At 40.4% G+C, this 19,931-nt stretch overlaps 1 protein-coding gene across 1 annotated transcript; it reads left to right on the forward strand.

Annotated features, from left to right (window-relative positions):
- The first annotated feature begins 228 nt into the window (after positions 1–228).
- On the forward strand, positions 229–18,973 carry AMD1 (adenosylmethionine decarboxylase 1). Its single transcript, XM_045798478.2, has 9 exons — positions 229–615; positions 14,598–14,684; positions 15,677–15,803; positions 16,381–16,483; positions 17,609–17,651; positions 17,756–17,900; positions 18,005–18,097; positions 18,177–18,332; positions 18,687–18,973. Exons 1-9 carry the CDS (start codon positions 506–508, stop codon positions 18,825–18,827), a joined length of 1,005 nt encoding a protein of 334 aa, XP_045654434.1. The 5' UTR covers positions 229–505; the 3' UTR covers positions 18,828–18,973.
- Positions 18,974–19,931: the final 958 nt, after the last annotated feature.

The following is a 19,931-nucleotide window of genomic DNA, read 5'->3' on the forward strand; positions in this document are numbered from 1 at the left end:
CGCGGCGGGTAGCTCCCCGCGCTCCTGGCAGGCGGGCCGCCAGCCAGCCGCAACACGGCGGCTGCTGATTGACAGGCGGCAGCAGCAATGAGCCTCAGGGGCGGGATGCTGCGTCACTTCCTGGCCTTTCGGGGGAGACGGGGTATATAAATGCGGTGCTCACGCAGCGCCCTCGCTTCCACAGTATGGCCGGCGACATTAGCTAGCGCTCGCTCTACTCTCTCTAACGGGGAAACAGCGGACTACAAGAGACTGAACTGTATCTGCCTCTATTTCCAACAGACTCACGTTCAACTTTCGCTCACAAAAAAAAAAAAAAAAGCCGGGAAAATTTTATTAATCCTTTTTTTTAAAAAAAGTTAATATAAAATTATAGCAAAAAAAAAGGAACCTGAACTTTAGTAACACAGCTGGAACAATCCGCAGCGGCGGCGGCAGCGGCGGGAGAAGAGATTTAATTTAGTTGATTTTCTGTGGTTGTTGGTTGTTCGCTAGTCTCACGGTGATGGAAGCTGCACATTTTTTCGAAGGGACCGAGAAGCTGCTGGAGGTTTGGTTCTCCAGGCAGCAGCCCGACGCAAATCAAGGATCTGGAGATCTTCGCACCATCCCCAGGTGGGTGCTGGGAGCTGTCGCCGCCGAAGGCATCAGCCACGGGCGGGGGGCGGGGGCCGGGTTCCCGCAGCCTTCAGGTGGGGTAGGTCCCCGGGCGGGGCGCGTTTCGGTGGCCGTGGAGGAGACTGCGGTGCTGGGGGGAGCGGCCGCGTCCACGCGGGGCGCGAGCCGGCTCCTCCCGCCGCCGTTGCTGGGCCGGGCGCTGCCCGGGGGGAGGGGAGGAGGCCGGCGCGCAGCGTGCTCAGGTAACGTCCCCCGCGCGGCGTGCGGGGCGGCGGGCGGCGCCACTCGGGGTGGTTTGTGGGCCCGCGCCTTACGACTTTCCCCTCCGGAGTTGGCGGTCCGGGGCCCCGGGTGTGGACGTCTTGGGGCCGCGCGGGCTGCTCCCCGGCAGGTGTGGCTCGGCAGGCTTAGTCAGGCGCTAATTTGGGCGTGCCTGTCTCGGGGAGCGAGGAGGGAGGGAGCGAGTCTGAAGCCGGGCTCGTTCTTTCCGCGTGCTGCGGGAGGAGGGGGCTCTCCCGGTCTCCGACTGAGGGTCTGGCGCGCAGGCCTCCCGCCCGCGGTCCGCGCTGGCAGCATGTGGCGCCCGGGCGGCGGGGATTGGGCGGGAGCAGTGTCGCAGTGGCTGGGCCCCACCGCCGCCTTAATGCGCTCTGCACCAAATCCTTTTCGGGGCGGCCCCGGGAAACGGCCGCGAAGCCCACCGAGGCTTGCCCCCGAGACTCTTGACCTTGGGTGTGTAACCTGTTACGGCGTCGGCGGGTTCCGGCCGAGGTGCGGGGTGCTGGGAGGTTTGCCTGCATTTACGGGCTAGAGGCCCGTCCGAACCAGGACATAATACCTTTAGTGCCTAAGCCTGCAAAGGAATCTGGGGCCCCAGCCTCCCACCCCGGGCAGTCACGCGAGAGAGCTGGGTTGATCGCGCAGGAAAGGAGAGGTCTTGAGGTTTTTGGAAAGCCAAGCGCAAATAAACGCGCAGGCGTTTGCGAAGGTGCTGGGCCTTTCTCCGCGGCGCTCACACCGCTAGCCACCCCTTGCCTTTCGGCGCACAAGTGCGGCGAGTGTGGCGGTGCGGCGGAGGAACCGGCGCGGCTGCCTCATTGAGGGCGACGACCAATGAGCTCCTGGGCCCGACCGAGAGCCTGGCCCCAGGGTGTGGGCCAATGGGCGTTTCAGGAATGTAGGCTGCGCTCGCTGCTGTCCCTGACAAAAAGCAACTGGGGAAGGGAATCCAGGCGGACACGTGCTGCCGGGACTTTTACGGCAGTATATCTATCTTGAAGGAGTCTACTCCTGGAAAGCGTCGTGTTAGCTAAAATGTGACAGGTCTCATTTTTCAAGCGACACTTAAAATGTCTATCGTAGCCTTTTACTACGTGCCAGGCTGAGCTTTAAACACTTTATATTCTAGGAAGCAGTTACTTACAGATAGGGGAAGCTTAAATTTCCTCCATTTCACAAAGGGGAAAACTCCCTGGTGGTGGTGGTGGTGGTGGTGGTAGTGGTGGTATGCGTCCGATGAAACAATTGTGATTAGATACTGTTAGAAAATTCTGTCAGTGAAGAACTAGTGAGTAAGTCTTACAAGGTGGATAACAAATTGTTTTGCTCTGGCTCTTTACATGTTTGGAAGCTTTATTTGTAAGCACACATTCTTAGTAAAGGAAAGGGTTTTTCCTTCCTCCAGGTTCTTAGGCAAAAATGCCAGAATTTAAGCTTGGGCTTTTCTGGTTAAGTTCCCTGAGTCGAGGGGGAGAAAGGCTTATAAAAGGGGAGCTTGCCTTCTTTAAATGTCTGAGAACCACTTTTCCTTTGTACTTTTGGCTGCTGAAATTGTTTTGCTCCTTCGGTGTGGTTCTTAAAATGATGGCAGAAGTTAAACCTTCAAGGACAGAATATTCTGTTTTGTTCATAATTTAGTGCCACAATGTTTTATAGACATTAAACATTCGTTAAATCACTATTTTGAGAGTTTATATCACATTTCGGCTGTTGGAGATTAGAGCAAGAAAGAACTGAAAAACCTGTCCCATTTAGCTGAAGTCCATTGGCAACCTTTAGGAGCCTTTCTCTGTGACCTGTCAAGCAAGGATGCACAGGTTAGGTTATTTAGTAGGAGGTAAAAATACGTGAAAAATAGTAGATGCTTGGTAAATCATCTAAAATCAATGGCCTGGTGAGAGGGCTCATTGGTTTCTGGTCTCTTGAGGAGTTGGGCAGAGGAGGAGGATTATAACCTAAAAGAGTAATGTATAATGAAGTAGTTAAGTACATTGCCTTGGAATATCTAAATTTCAATTCAGACACCATTTAATAGCCAGCTGTTCGGTGTCTCCTCATCTCAAATGAAGATGATGGTGTACCTGTCTTCTTAGGGTCGTTGTGAGGATTAAGTGGGCTAATGTATGTACAGTATTTAAGAAACTGACACACAATAACCACTCTGTAAGTATTATTATCATCTTTTGGAGGGAGTTGTTTTGTTTGCCTTTAAAGACCATCTCCTCCCTCCCTTTTTTTCTAAATTTTATTTATTTACTTTAAGAGAGAGCAAGCCAGAGAGGGCTCAAGCAGGGGGCAAAGGGAGAAGCGGACTCCAGGCTGAGCAAGGAGCCGGTCCTGGGACTCAATCCCAGGACCCCAAGGTCATGACCTAAGCTGAAGGCAGACGATTAACCGACTGAGCCACTCAGGCGCCCCTCCTTTTCTCCTTTTTTAAGCAAACAAGGCTGGGGAAGAGTTTGTCAGATTGTAGTCTAAAAGGCTACATGTTAAAGGGTGTCCTAGCAGTTTGATGTATTTTTATTCAAGGGGAGGAGATCGAGTCACTAGGGAGTTTTAGATTATATCATTATATTTCTATAAAGTAAAATTTATCTTTAGTATCTTTATTTAATGATAAAAATGTAAAAGCCAGAAAGCCCTTGCCTCCATACCTCCACTAAGTAATTACATTAAAATGCAAATAGACTAAAGTCATAGTTAGAAGACATTAACAGACTGGATTAAAATAAACAAGTAAATAAATTACACTGTTAATAAAACAGATAAAAACCTAAGGACATGAAAAGGATTAATTGGGAAGGCACAAATGTTCCGAGAGGGCCTTGCTATAGATGCTAGACGTTAAATAACAAAGATGTTACGGGAAAATGCCCCCTTGTACTTCTTTCCAGTTACAATCCTACCCTCTCCTCCCAACTTTTAACCACTATAGATTAGTTTTCCCTGTTTTTGAGCTTTTAATAACATGGAATCATTTAGTGTGAATCATTATGTAAAGCCTCTCTCTGGTCAACCTTATGTTTGGCATTTTGTGTAGTGTTTTGTGTCAGTGTAGCACAATTTTTCATTCTATTGTGAATGGGTATTTGAGTAGATTCCAGTTTGCTAATACAAATATGTTGCTATGAACACTAATATGTCATTTGGTGAACAATATGTCTGCGCTTCTGTTACATATACACCTCAGAGTAGAATTGTTAAGTCATAAGATGTGCATATATCCAGCATGAGGGTGCCAGTTGCTCCATATCTTCATCTAACACTTGGTATTATCTTTTTAATTTTAGCTATTGTGGGTGTACGATAGTATGTACTTCCCATCGGACTAATGGAGTTGAGCATCCTTTCATATCTTTATTAGCCATTTGGATATCTTTTGTGAAATGCTGCCTATTCTTTTGGAATGCCTCCTCAGTTTGTAGGAGTTCTTTATTGTGGATGAATTCTAATATGTATATTACAGATATCTTGCACCCTCAGTGGCTTCTTCCCCTTTTATTCTGTTAGTGATATCTTTAGAAACAGAAGTGCATAGGTTTTGTGGTTTTATTTTTTTTTTAAGGTTTTATTTATTTATTTGAGAGAGATCATGAGTGGGAGGCGGTTGGGGCACAGAGAGGGAGAAGCCAACTCACCACTGAGCAGAGATCCTGACACGGGCCTCTATCCTAGTACCTGGGGATCGTGACCTGAGCCGAAGGCAGAGGCTTAACCAACTGAGCCACCCAGGTGCCCCAGAAGTGCACAGTTGTAATGTAGTCCACTTACCAGTATTTTACCTTTAATGGTTAGTAGGGTTTGTTTTTATTTTGTTTTGTTTTGTTTAACCTACCTGTACAGGCAACATGGGGCTTGAACTTGATCAAGAGTCTCATGCTCTACCAGCTGAGTCAGCTAGCTGCCTCTGGTTAGCAGTTTTGCATTCTATTTAACATATCTTTGCTCATTTTAGATTAATGAAGATGTTCTTTTTTTTCCCTCCTAAATTTCATTTTGCTTTTCATATTTAGATCTGCATTCCATCTGGGATTTTTTTTTTAAGATTGTATTTATTTATTTATTTATTTGAGATTTCTGGATTGATTGATTGAGAGGTGAGAAGCAGGCTCCCCGCTGAACAAGGAGCCGGAGCCCCAGCCCCATCACAGCGTGACCTGAGCTGAAATCAAGGACAGTCAGTCACTTAACCGACGAAGCCACCCAGACACCCCTTTTTGTTCTTGAATTGTGAGATCGAGCCCGCATCATGCTCTAAAAAATAAAAATAAATTTTAAAAATGGAAAATCTTGTGTAGCTCAGGTTGAAGAATACCGGTTAACAATATGTTGAAGAAAAGCTGCAGTCCAGGGTCTCCATATGAATAAAGGAATAGATGATATGTTCTAAAACAGACTTAATTCACACATTACTTGAATTTGAGGAAGGAGTGGTATAATAGGTTTAACCCGCAGTTTCTCCAGCAGTTTTTCAGATTTCAAAAGGATCTGAACAGAAATCAGTGATCATATATTAAAAGGTCTTAGGGTTGCTGGACCAAACAAAAGCCTTTTATGTTCTAGGAAATGGCAGCTATGGGGAGGAAGTCTGTGAGAAAATAAGAAATTTTGCTGAGAAGAAAGACTTTTGCTTTTGAATTCATAACCCTGAGCTATTATTCCTAGTAATGAGGTGGGTTCAGATGGGAAATTGTAGTGGAGGTGAAGAGAATATAACTGTGGGAAGGTTAGAGGTGTAGTATTTGCACAGTTAACGTGAAACCATAACAACTAGAATCTATAGTGTTCGTGTTGGAGAAGACATTTAGGACTAGTGGGAAGTTCTGTTTTTCTCCTTCAAATTTTGTAAGCTAGAATTTAAATTTTTAGTAAAGGATTGGGGGCACTTGCAAAGAGTGTAAATCACACCTCAACATTAACTTTCCCAGAACTCCTGCCTTACTTAACCATATCATTGCACAGTATTGCAGTATCAGTGATTTTACATTGAAGAAAAGTACAACCCATTAATGGCCAAGAAACCTTTTAGTGTAAATGTTTTGAAATAGAAAAGCTTCATATTGAATTAAGCTCCTCATTACATTCTTCACAAAAGTTTCAAAAAAAGTTTGAACTGCTATCCCCAAAGCACCCATTTTTAAAGAAGTATGTGTTGAAAGTAATAATCAGCTGAGTGTAGCAGTAATTATACTAATAGTAATTAAAATTTTAAAGCTTGAGATAGAGAATTTAATACTGTGATTAAAATACTGTGTATTTTCAGTTGATTTCTTTGAACAAAAGGGAAAGGCTATTTTAAGGATGGTGTTGACCCAAATACTAATACCTTGGGTAAGGTATGGAAGCCTGAATGTACTGTGGTAAGGGGTAAGTCCCTAAAACAGGCATCAGGCTGTCACCTTAAGGTCACAGCTCAGGAAAGCTTCATGTAGTTGTGTGACTTTGGGGTAAATTATTTGGTAACCCTGAAACCAGCAGTTTTTATTCGCATGGAGGCCTTTTAAATGCAAATTTCTAGGCACCATTTGCAACGGGTCTGACCTACAGAATCTGAGGTTAGGATACAGCTCATCCGGTGATGTGAGAGTGATACTCTGCCTTGACGGGTTTCTTCCATCTGCCAGCAGCATTTTGTTCCCTCAGGCATTTACTTCGTAAAATTGTGATTTAAAAGAATCTAACATTAAATTTACCATTTTAAGCGGGTAGTATTGTAAGTATAGTCACATTGTTGTGCAACAGAACTTTCTCATCTTGCAAAACAAACTATACCCAATAAGTTCCCCTCTCCTCTTCCCCGAGTCCATGGCAACCATATTCCTTTAGGATTTTGGCTACTTTAGATACTTCGTAGGAGTGTGAGTACCTCATAAATGGAATCATACAGTATGTGTCCTTCCATGACTGGCTTATTTCACGTAGCATAAGGTCCTCAAGATTCATCCATGTCGTATGTATATATCACATTTTCTTTATCTAGTAATCCTTTGATGGACATTTAGGTTGCTTCCATCTCTTGACAGTTGTGAACAACAACAAACATGGGTGTGCAAATCCCTCTTCCAGACCTTTTTTGAATTCTTTTGAATATATACCCAGAAGTGGGATTGCTGGATTGGTCATGTGGTGGTAATTCTATCTTTAAGGTTTTGAGGAACGTCCCTACTGTTTTCTGTAATGGCTGTACCATTTGATATTTTCACTAATGTGCACGAATGTTAATACTTCTCCACTTCTTTGCCAAAACTTTCTGTTTTGTTTTGTTTTTTACAGTAGACATCCTAATGGATGTGAGGTGTTATTTCATGGTTTTGATTGGCATTTCTCTTACGATTAGTGATGCTGAGCATCTTTGCATATGCTTGTTGGCCATTTGTGTATCTTTTTAGAGAATTGTCTATTCAAGTCCTTTGTCAGTTTTTTAATTGGGTTAATTTACTTATTTATTTATAAGATTTTTAAGTGATCTCTGTACCCAAAGTGGGGCTCAAACTCACAACGCCATTTTAAGAGCCCCACACTCCACCGACTGAGCCAGCTAGGTGCTCCATTGGGTTATTTGTTTTTGCTCTTGGGGAAGTTCCTTATATATTCTGGATATTTACCTTTTATCACCTGTATGATTTGCAAGTATTTTCTCCTGTTGAGTACTTCCTATGATGTGCAAAAGTTAAGTTTGATGTATTCCCATTTGTCTACTTTTGCCTTTGTTGGCTGTGCTTTTTGTGTCATATCCAAGAAGGCATTACCAGATCCAGTGTCCTGAAGCTTACCCTATGTCTTCGAGGACTTGTAGTTTTAGGTCTTAATTTTGATCTTTAACCTATTAATAATTTTTATAGATGGTGTAAGGATCCAACTTCATTCTTTTGTGAGGACACCCAGTTTTCCCCGCACTGTTTGATGGCTTTTCCCCCTAATTTTGTAGTCTTGGCACCTTTGTTGAAGGTCATTTGACCTATGGCATTTACTTTTTACATATTACATTTAAAAATGTAGTCAGTTGTCCATTTCTGGTTTTGTTGAATCTGATGATCTAGAAGTCTTTCATATTAGTTGTATCTTTTCCTTTGTAAGTGCTCTAACTTGTTCTGTTTTTATTAAATCACAGATTCTTTAAGAAAACTTCAAATACAATATACTGTTAATGTTTTGCTTTCTGGTATGGTAACCTAATATTATTCAATCTGTGTACTGTTATTGGTAAAGAACATCCTATTTTGGGGAGATACTTAACCCAGATCTGGTTGTGGCTAGGATCCAATAAACCTTAATTTACAAAAGGAGGCTTATTTTCCTGGAAGAAGTGTGATAAAATAATTTTCTGAAATTCTCAGCTGTTTTTGGAGTTGGTTTTTCACCTTTCTCTTTATATACATGTATAGTATTGTATTGGCTTTTTCAGTTTTCTCTCCCATCTTGCTCCTTGATTTTTTTTTTTTGAGGCTCTCCTAAAATTGTCTTTTTGATTGATCATTCAGCTGTGTTTTAAGGTGTTCTAAATAACCGCATTCTTTTATACCGTGACTTTGAAAAAATAGTAGAGGGTTTCTTTTAGGTGAGGAAGAGTTTGGTTGCAAAATTTATTAACTGATGGTGAATGAGTGCAAGAACATTTGGTTTCCCTCAAGGTGGAATAAGCACACTCTACTGTCTCTTGCATTTACTAAAAACCTTGGGCAGAGTGCATGGAACAGCTGAGGACTTTGAAAAGTAAATGTTAGCAGGTGAATTGAAGAAGGTTACCATAACTCAAAATACCACTGAAACAGCTGTGATTTCCTGTTTCTTCCCCCCCCCCCTTTGGTTATCTCTTGGGGTGGCCTGAAAAGCTGCCAGAAGCTGGGAACTGCACCCTATGTGCAGACAAAAAGAGTTCCAAGAGAGGTCTTTTTCTGGTCTGCAGAGAAGGAAAGGGGGCCTGCTCCCTTGGGTCAGAGAGAGTAGGGAAAATCCCTTTTTTGTCTTTGTATCGCTTTGCTTTGTGTGTGTGTGTTCTGCCCACAGCGCAGGCAGTCCTGTAACAGTTGTGGTGGCCAGAGAGATGCCTAACACTCTGGGTGCAGGGGGGGGACCCCTTTTTGACCAGAGGAACTGTGGTCCCAAGAGTGAAGAGCATCGTGGATATTCCTATTGCTCTTTTCCCTTTTTGTTGTCTACCCATTTGGCCACAGAGGGACAGATAGTCACAGGCAGCCTGCGGCAGGTGGACAAACTAAAGCCTTTGCTTTCTAGCCGGAGAACCCAAGAATCGGGCCCCCCACCCCAAACCGGAAATTGTCGGCAAGATTATGGAAAGGAGAGAGGTGAAGAAAGTGATCCCATAAAAATTTATATAAAGACCAGTGGGCTGTTCCTGTATAGATCTGATCATAAATGGTGTATCAACGGCTTTGAAAACTGATGGATCACCTCCCAGTCTGGCCACTGGGTGACACGAAAGCAGGACAGATCTGAGTACCATGGCAAGGGGCTTTCATAACTAAACTAAAACCCAGAGAAGCTGGATAAAAACTTGAAGACTGAACTTAACCATTTCAGTTGCCTGTTAAAACAGTTTTAAAAATCAACATGCTCCATAGGATTTAAACAAGATTTAAAATTACGTAACATCAAAATGTTCAGGATGCGATCATAAATTGCTCAACTTACGAATGGGAAATTCTCAGCATCCCTCAAAGGAAAAAGACAACCTCAAGGTGATGCAGATAAAGCTTTATAAACAGCTGTCATAACCATTCTGTAAGAGTGAACACTCTTAAAAGGAAAAGACAAAGTCTTAGAGAAATAGAAGGTGGAACTTAAAAATGCAACAGGAAAATAACTACTGGAATAAAAAGTTTCCTTGGTGGGCTCTAGTAGATTGGAGAGGACAGAAGAGTGAGAAACATCAGTAGGAATTATCCATTCTAAACACACAGGATTGGGGGCAGCAAATGTTCTACAGATCCCAAACAGTAAAGGAGCATGTAACAGTTTTAGATTTAAAAATCTTTAAAGCTATATGGGGCGCCTGCCTGGCTCAGTTGGTAGAGCGTGCAACTTTTGATCTTGGTTGTGGGTTTAAGCCCCACTTGAGCATAGAGATTACTTTTAAAAATAATAAAAAACAAAAATTTTAAGGCTGTTCATTATTTTCCCAAATGTCCATAAGGTTTAATCAGAATAATTATTGCCAGATTCAACAAATACTTGAGGGCCTCTTAGGAACTGGGCTAGGCACTGGAGATAAAAACAATAAAACACAAACTCCCTAACTATATGGAATGACTAGTGGGATTTGCATGAATACCACAATAGCCACAAATAAAATGCTTTGAAAAGGTTTCTGAGTATTAAAACCTTTTTGTGAAAAGATCTTTGATCTGATGGGAAGAGTGAGGTGACTTGAGTTAGAGGAAGGGTGCTGAGGACGGGTTGTAGGTAGGGTGAAATCCATTCCAACAGTACCCAGAGCAAAGTTTATATGTGCTGTCTCAGTGTAATTGTAATGCTGTCTTTCACTTTCATGTGGCTTGATTTGGATGAATAAATTTATGATGAATGGTTGGTGGAAAAGTCCACTGTGGCTCAAATACAGGAAATGGGGATAGAGCTAGTTACCTATATATTCATCAGTGTGTGTTTTATTTATTTCAACTGCTCTTCTGATTCATTGTCTTTATATTATAAAATTTGTCTGAGTCAGATGAAAAGAGGGGTGCCAGGAAATCTGAAGATTAGATAATGGTTTATTCTCTGGGAGTAAAAAAGGATCTCTCTGAAATGAGGGGACCAGGTACTGTTGAGGGATAGAGTGACTATACTGAAAATAAAGAATAAAAGCTTCTAATGAGGGGCGCCTGGGTGGCACAGCGGTTAAGCGTCTGCCTTCAGCTCAGGGCGTGATCCCGGTGTTCTGGGATCGAGCCCCGCGTCAGGCTCCTCTGCTACAAGCCTGCTTCTTCCTCTCCCACTCCCCCTGCTTGTGTTCCCTCTCTCGCTGGCTGTCTCTATCTCTGTCAAATAAATAAATAAAATCTTTAAAAAAAAAAAAAAAGCTTCTAATGAGTGAGATCCTTAGCCCTTTACCCTCTTTTGCCTACCAGAAATCTTAATGTTCTCCAGGCAAGAAAATGGAATATTTGGATAATCTGACTTGCCCAGGAAAGAACTTCAAAAAAAAAAAAAAAATACCGATAGGGAGGGAGTGCCCCAGTGAAACCCCCACAGTGCCCTGTGTAGGCCCACAGTCAACAAGCCCCATCCATGTGTATAGACTTTCTGACTAGCTAAGTCTTGGTACCCTAATCTTGGCCAAGAACCACTCAAAAATGTTCAAAGGAAACAGTTGGGGGAACATCTGAGGATAAATTAATGCATAGAAAACCAAAGCAAATGAAAAAGCAAGACAGCTTTTAAATCCAGAGAAAAACAAAGTTCTACAAGAAGGAAAGTTACGGAGCATGATTAAAAGTCTTAATATACTGTTGGGGCGCCTGGGTGGCTCAGTCGTTAAGCGTCTGCTTTCGGCTCAGGGCGTGATCCCAGAGTCCTGGGATGGAGCCCCACATCCGACTCCTCCGCTGGGAGCCTGCTTCTTCCTCTCCCACTCCCCCTGCCTGTGTCTCTCTGTCAAATAAATAAATAAAATCTTTAATTAAAAAAAAGTCTTAATATACTGTTAACACTACTGTGTGATATGTGAAAGTTACGAGAATAAATCTGAAGAGTTCTCATAGTGGAAAGATTTGTTTTCTTTTTTTGCTTTTTTTTTTTTTTTTTAATTGTGTATGTGAGATGATGGATCCTAACTAAACTTTCTATGGTAATCATTTCACAAACATGTAAGTCAAACCATTATGCTGTGTACCTTAAACTTACAATGATGTATGCCAATTATCTCAGTAAAACTGGGGGGAAGGAGTCTGCATGTATAGTGAATATAACTGAGGAGGTAGAGTGTCCAGTGGGTGGAAGAGGATATTTGCAAGAGTGCTGGATTCTAGTGGGAAGTTGTTAGGTAAGATCTGACTTAGATGAGCTCTAAAGAGAGACCCCCCCTGTGCTGCAGAATTTTACTCAGTGCCTCTTATAGTGGGTGTTTTTATTATTTACCTACGTATCCAGTGCTTAAATTCTTACCATCAAGTAGGTAAATTTTGTATGGGTTATGTAATTTAATCTTTAGTCACGTGATACCAGTCATGGGAAGTGGGTTTTATTGCCTATTAGGTATAAAGAAACCAAGCCCAGAGATATTTAATTGCAAGAAATGTCACAAAACAGAAAAGCAATAGCTTCTTTTAGAGCCCTTTTACTCCTTTTTTCGTTAAAGCAATTATTTGTGGAATTGAACTACAGTGGATTCTGAAATGTTCATACATTAGTGAACTTTGAGTCTTAGAAATACAAAAGCCCAAATTATTGTATGACCACCTACAATGAAAGGATTAAAATGATCAGTTTGTGTTGCTCAGAACTGGATCTTAATTGTAATGTTTTCTTCCTAAATAACAAATTGTACCATTTAAAAAATTTGAAACAAACTGCCAAGATATGGCCCAGTATGTATTTTTTCTTTATATAAACAGTTGTTGGCACCTTTTTAAAAGAAAGCTAATTGTTAGCTCTTTTAAAAAATGGTTTGGCAGGGGCACCTGGATGGTTCAGTCGGTTAAGTGTCTGACTCTTGTTTTTTTGGCTTAGGTCATGATCTCAGGGTTGTGAGATCAAGCCCCTGTATCAGGCTCTGCACTGAGCATAGAGTCTGCTTGAGATGCATTCTCTTGCACTCTCTCTTCCCCTTTCCTCCCACTCCCCCTCTCTAGAAAGTAAAAATAATTTTTTTTAAGATTTTATTTGATAGAGAACAGAAGCAGGGGGAGCTGGAGAGGGAGAAGCAGGCGCCCCCCAAAATATAAATTTTTAAAACTCCTTGGCAAAGTTATAGGCAAATAGGCTCTATAATCATTAGCAAGCCTAGAGCACCTGGGTGGCTCAGTTGGTAAAGCGTCTGCCTTCGGATTAGGTAACGATCCCAGAGTCCCAGGATTGAGTCCCACATTGGGCTCCCTGCTCAGCAGAGAGTCTGCTTCTCCCTCTGACCCTCCCCCTGCCTCTCCTGTGCTCGAACTAATTCACACACTCTCTCTGTCACTCAAATAAATAAATAAAATCTTAAAATCATTAGCAAGCCTAACGTATTTTAAGTTTTTTTCAGGTAGGTCTGAGTACTGTGCAATTTAACTAATTTACCCAACATAGGAATTACTGCCTTCTGTGATTGGTCATATAATTTCTTTTAGAAAATAATGAAACGGGCACAAAATGCTAGCAGGGTTGACTGGTACTATGCTTGTGTGTTTTGGGTTTTTTTACGTGTGTTTTTTGTTGGTTTTTTTGTTTTGTTTGTTTTTTAAGTTCTCTCTATACCCAGCATGGGCTTGAATTCACAACCCTGAGGTCGAGTGTTGCGTGCTTGACTGGCTGAGCCAGCCAGGTGTCCCTGTGCTTGATTTTTAATACAAAAGAATAAAACATACCTGTTTTTGTGCTGACTGTGCTGTTGAGGATTTCTTTTACAGAGTCTTAACTGGATAAGAAAGCTAACCATAATATGCCATTTTCTTAGGTATACAAGAATGATCTGTCAAACATTAAGAGCCTTAAAAACATTTCTAGCCTTTACTCTGGTCATTGTAAGCTTGTCCTATTGTTTTATGTATTTCTGTTCGTAGTGGGCACACTAAAGAGGAAGCACTTCTTAGGTCTCAATCAGATAAAATTAAAACCAACTTCATGCCCATTTGACTTCCATTTTGCTGTTGCCTGTAATACAGACTTTTCACTTTGTTGAAATATTCATTTTTTTTAATCCTATTAAAGAGTGGCATAATGTTCCCCCAAAATCTTATTGACTTTGAATTGCCAACAAAGGCAGTGTTTCAAGTTTTTGATGTTTCTAGACTTTAGATACTACTAGGTATTATGATTAGCTGCTAATTTTATAGAAAATAGTATCTAAACAGAATGAGAGTTGAGCTTACTAACAGTCAGGCCTTTAAATCTTTTTGCCAATCTGATCAGGGAAGGAGATGATGCTTTTTAAGTTGTAATTCTTCCAGTAGGATTAAAAATCTAAGAATTTTGATAGGCGACGGGGCTCCTGGGTGGCTCAGTCAGTTAAGCTTCTGCTTTGGCGCAGGTCATGATCCCAGGGTCCTGGGATCAGGCCCATGTGAGGCTCCCTGCTCAGTGGGGAGCGTGCTTCTCCCTCTCCTTCTGCAGCTCCCCCTGCTTGTGCTCTGTCAAGTAAATGAATGAAATCTTTAAAAAAAAAATTGATAAGCAAAAAATCTCATTTTGACTTAATTTCTTCACTTGCTTGTTGGTGAAAGGTAATGATTTTCCTTGGTTTATTGGCCTTTTGAATTTCCTCTGTGCATGGCTTATTCAGTCGTCATTTGTTTTTTCTTAGTAAATTGCAAATAGCTTATATTTCCAGTTTGCTCTTTGTTACTTGGTGGATATGTCAATATAGGTAGGCTTTTGAAGTAAAACTAAATGTTACCCAGAAGCCGGAACAAGAATATGACAACAAACATAAAATACATGGTGTAAATTGTGTTAGAACACTGAAGTATAAGAGCTTTATAATTTTTATTCAGGTAGGCAAGTACTATTATGACTTAATCATCTTTTTTGTTGTTGAATAATAGATCTGAGTGGGACATACTTCTGAAGGATGTGCAATGTTCAATCATAAGTGTGACAAAAACTGACAAGCAGGAAGCTTATGTACTCAGGTAAGTCCTGCAAAAACAAGTGTTAGCTACCTGATTTCAGTCTGAATCATACTTTATGTGGGAATAGCAAATTGTTCCTCTGGATCTTAGTACTATAATCATTTTTACCTTATTTTGAGAAATAGTGGTATAAAATAAAGTGTTTACTTTAGATGTCCTTTGTGGTATATAGGAGAAAAAAGCCATTCAACATGTTTATAAGTACAAAGCTAATTTATCCAATAAAATCATTAGTTTGGTGGTGGTTTTTTTTTTTTAATTTTATTTATTTATTTAAGAAAGAGTACAAACGTGTGAGGGAGAGGGAGAAGCAGGCTCCCCACTGAGCAAAGAGCTCAATGGGGGACTCATCCCAGGACCCTGAGATGATGACCTGAGCAGAAGGCAGACGCTTAACCGACTGAGCCACCCAGGCGCCCCAAGTAAAATGTTAGTTTCTTAAATGTATTACAATGGACCTTGAGGCTACTGGATTGAACAAGGTGCATAAGTGCCTGGTTTTTACTAAGCTTGTGTTTGGCATATACAGATATTTATCGAATGCTTATTATGTGCCAGGCCCTAGGAATATAATGGTGAGTAAAACCAAATTCCTTTCCTCATGGAGTTTATTATCTAGTGAAAGAAGTAATGAGATGTTTACAGAAATAATGTGAGAGTGGGTGGTACAAGCTGAAGTAAAGTATGACTTTAGTAAATAAATCCTAAGATACGTGAGGTGAGGAGGAAAGTTTATAGTTAGAAGGGAGTTTGTGTAATGAGCTGATACACTTTATACCTAATTCAGTACCGTTCTGTGGGTTCTGGAACCTTAAAATGAGTTCTGTAAAATAGAAAAAGGAATACTGTAGTGCCTATTTTTGGCTTCCTTGATTTCTTCACATTTAAAATTAATAGCCAAATTTTACATTGTAAATAATCCAATAATAGATTAATAACATCTCAGTAATACATAAACATCATTATAACCTTGTGACTTTTTTCAAATGCAGTGAGAGTAGCATGTTTGTCTCCAAGAGACGTTTCATTTTGAAGACATGTGGTACCACCCTCTTGCTGAAAGCACTGGTTCCCCTGTTGAAACTTGCTAGGGATTACAGTGGGTTTGATTCGATTCAAGTAAGTAATTAAACATTTAATCCTTTTTTCCCCCAGGCAAACGTTAGGGCTCTGTGATATGCATATGCCTAGTAAATAAATGTGTATATTTACTGCTTAGTTGTGGTGGGTAATCACTGACTCTTGAAACTAAATGTACATATGTTCTCAAATTGTTGCTTCCATGCCTATTTAAATCAGATCTGAAATTACTGCTCCAGAAATAATTAATGTACCTTGTTTCTACAGTTGTTGTGACCCATCATGAGTAGATTGGGTATTTTTTAGTTTCCAGAAACTCAGAATGTGATCTGCATTCTTAATGCTTTCTTGAGATTCTTCACAGCTTAAACACAGTTGCTCTGTGTAACAGTATCGCATGGATATTGATTCGTCTGGAACCTTGCTCTGACACAGTGGCCTTCATTTTTTGTTTATTGGCCAGCAAAAGACCACTTACCTTTTAAACCTATTAAAGGGAAAACATGTTAAATTTCATTGGAGAAAATATCTATAGATTTGATTTTGATATGCATATGCAGAAAATAGTTGACTAGGAAAGGTGACAGAATCCTACATATAAAGTTATCTTTTTCAGAGCTTCTTTTATTCTCGTAAGAATTTCATGAAGCCTTCTCACCAAGGGTACCCACACCGGAATTTCCAGGAAGAAATAGAGTTTCTTAATGCAATTTTCCCAAGTAAGTTTAAGTAGAATTGAAACCTGTTTCCTTAGAGGGTCTATCCTTCCAGGATCTTTTTATGTATGTGAAAGCATATGAATGCAAATATGGTTATTTGGTTAAGATACAAATCAGTAAAGTTGATTACAAATTTTAGAGTGTGTGTACTCGTCAGGTCAATGTTGCTGAAAAGATGGAAAAAGAAAATGAATTGATCACTTGGTAGAGGGAGAGGTCATCTTTGTCTAGCCAGTTGCTCTAATTTATATCTAACTTAGGGGTTGTTCCCATCCAGAAAAATGCATAGTGCCTTCACATCCCCATGCTAAGATGCTGGTCCATGTTAAACTCTGGCCTGGCATTCTGTTCAGGAATCGAGGTGGCTTAAAAATGATCAACACAGTGAGATCATAGCGTCACTTCAAATAAATTGGCAAGATTTTCTTCCATTTACTAAGCTTTTATTTATAGACCTTCCTTTTTGAGCTTCAAGGTCAGGGAATTAAAGGTTATCTAATCTAACACCCTTAACACCCTTCCATTCTAGATGTGGCCGAAAACCTAGGATGATTTTACTAACTTGGCACAAAAGCACTTACAAGCATGATTTAAGATTTCCACCCCCTCCTCCCTCACAGGCATAATTCGAAAAGAAAGTCCGATTTTTATCCTATTCTTATCTACTAATATGAAATTATACAACGCTCTGTCAATGCTGAGTATAATTGAGTGTAAATATCTCCCAGTTAATTTACTGTGTTGAGTTAGGCTTTGAAACAAAAATACGGAAAGAATGTATTACATAAAATGACTTGTACTTACTTGGGAATGTAGATAAATGGGTGATCAAATTCCATTTCCTTAATGGAGCTTTAGGGGAGAGTGAGCCATAGTTTTCTCAGCACTCAAAGTAACTCACTAGCTGAAGTATATCTCTAAAGGACAGTAAAATATTTTTAGTAAAATATTTTTTTAAGGGATGGCGGAGGGCATCCTGCCTACTTGTGAGCTCACTTCCCTTCAATGAGAACGTTTCTGGTAGGAGGCAAGCACTATCACCCTAACCATTGGAAGGGTGGGGGCAAGGCTATCCTACCAAAAGGAGCTGTTAAATTTACTTTACATTCTCTCCTCCCTCAACAGATGGAGCAGCATATTGTATGGGACGTATGAATTCTGACTGTTGGTATGTTGGACGCAGTTTCATGGATTTGTGTGTGTGTGTCTCTACAGGATTTATTTTAAATTGCCATTTGTCATTTTTAGAAACTACTCTTTACTTTTATATAGGTACTTGTATACTTTGGATTTCCCAGAGACTCGGGTAATCAGTCAGCCAGATCAAACCCTGGAAATTCTGATGAGTGAGCTTGACCCAGCAGTTATGGACCAGTTCTACATGAAAGATGGTGTTACTGCAAAGGATGTCACTCGTGTAAGCAGTTTCAAGAATAATTCTGAATTCTTCTTGGGGACTAAAAATTTAACTCATTCACAAATTTTTCAAATTTGTGTGTAATTCAGTCTTTCCTTTCCCAGGAGAGTGGAATTCGTGACCTGATACCAGGTTCTGTCATTGATGCCACACTTTTCAATCCTTGTGGGTATTCGATGAATGGAATGAAATCGGATGTAAGTGATATTTTGCTTAATAATTATTAAATATTTAAGTGTGCCCATTCCATTATTAACATAAAACTATTTGTTTAAGGGAACTTATTGGACTATTCACATCACTCCAGAACCAGAATTTTCTTATGTTAGCTTTGAAACAAACTTAAGTCAGACCTCCTATGATGACCTGATCAGGAAAGTTGTGGAAGTCTTCAAGCCAGGAAAATTTGTGACCACCCTGTTTGTAAATCAGGTAATCTGTTTTATTACCTACAGTAAAATCTTAAAGGAAATAAAAATATCAGATATCTAGAAGTACTACTGTTAAGGTTACTGGAAGAGGAGATGCTTTATATCTTCGTTTAGACTTGGTCCTTGCTTTATATCTAGCCCAGTTGATGGGTTCCTTCTGTCCTGTTTTCCCTGTAGACAGATGGGCAGGTGGGGGGACAACATAGGATGTCTCACTCCATCCACACATGAGACAGCTAAAATATTCAAATGCTACAGTTTCTTCAGACAGTAGTCTTAAATACTTATTGACTATTTTGTTTGAAAACTTCTTCAGACTGGAAACATTAATCCTTTATTTAAATTTTTTCCCCAGAGTTCTAAATGTCGCACAGTGCTTTCTTCACCCCAGAAGATTGAAGGCTTTAAACGTCTTGATTGCCAGAGCGCTATGTTCAATGATTACAATTTTGTTTTTACCAGTTTTGCTAAGAAGCAGCAACAACAGCAGAGTTGATTAATAAAAATGAAGAAAAAACGCAAAAAGAGAACACACATAGAAGGAGGTGGTGGCTGCTTTTTAGATATTGATATCGGGGGCCATGCTTTCCATAACCACCACCTTGTAGCTGCAGAAAGCCCTAGATGTAATGATAGTGTAATCATTTTGAATTGTATGCATTATTATATCAAGGAGTTAGATATCTTGCATGAATGCTCTCTTCTGTGTTTAGGTATCCTATGCCACTCTTGCTGTGAAATTGAAGTGCATGTAGAAAAAACCTTTTACTATATGAAACTTTACAACACTTGTGAAAACAATTCAATTTGGTTTACGCACAGTGTAATATTTCTCCAGGTATCATCCAAAATTCCCCACAGACAAGGCTTTCGTCCTCATTAGGTGTTGGCCTCAGCCTAATCATCTGGGACTGTTCTATTAAATTGCTGCCAGGATTTTACATCCAGTTACCTCCACTTTCTAGAACATATTCTCTACTAATGTTACCGAAACCAGTTTCTACTTCATACAGATGTTTTTTGCAACAGCAATTAAAGTTTATCTTCCACGAGTCAAGTCCTCTTAAGAAAATGATTGCAGTTATCCATTTTGTGTATTACTATTTTAACATTATTGCTTCCTGTACCTGTACTTTAATTGATTTTGTTTCTCACCATGGTGTCTTGCCTCCCAACCTCCCCCAATAAAGCAATACACTGTTACACTGTGGGTTTATACTAATCTTACACCCGGGAGGGGGAAGGGAGAGTGGACCCTGGGCTTAATCTTCTTTTTAAGGTCAAGGCCTCCTTTTATATTAACATGGGCTCTTTTGGGAGATAGTGACAAAAATAAACCTGTTGTTGATTAGCAAGGAAGACACATACATTTATATTAGGGTATACTGGCAGAACTGTTCCAGAAACTATGCCATTCTGTGTTCCCATTAAATGAGATTAGCTTCTCATGAGTACCATGCCTTTAGTAATTTGCTAAGTAGTTATATAAAATTTTTTATCACTTAAGTTTATTAGCAAGGAAATTAAAATAAAGGTATTTTTACAGGATTTAATAAGTCAGCTCAGATGATTCACCCTAACTTTTACTATAGCAGCTATC

The sequence above is a fragment of the Ursus americanus genome, chromosome 11, assembly GCF_024610735.1.
Source record: "Ursus americanus isolate L20-20 chromosome 11, mUrsAme1.1.p, whole genome shotgun sequence".
Taxonomy (NCBI): Eukaryota; Metazoa; Chordata; class Mammalia; order Carnivora; family Ursidae; genus Ursus; species Ursus americanus.

Coding starts and splice junctions, on each gene's coding strand:
- AMD1 (XM_045798478.2), top strand. CDS start 506: ATGGAAGCTGCACATTTTTTCGAAGGGACCGAGAAGCTGCTGGAGGTT. Junction 17,901..18,004: donor CTGCAAAGGATGTCACTCGT/GTAAGCAGTTTC, acceptor TTCCTTTCCCAG/GAGAGTGGAATTCGTGACCT. Junction 18,333..18,686: donor CCACCCTGTTTGTAAATCAG/GTAATCTGTTTT, acceptor TTTTTTCCCCAG/AGTTCTAAATGTCGCACAGT.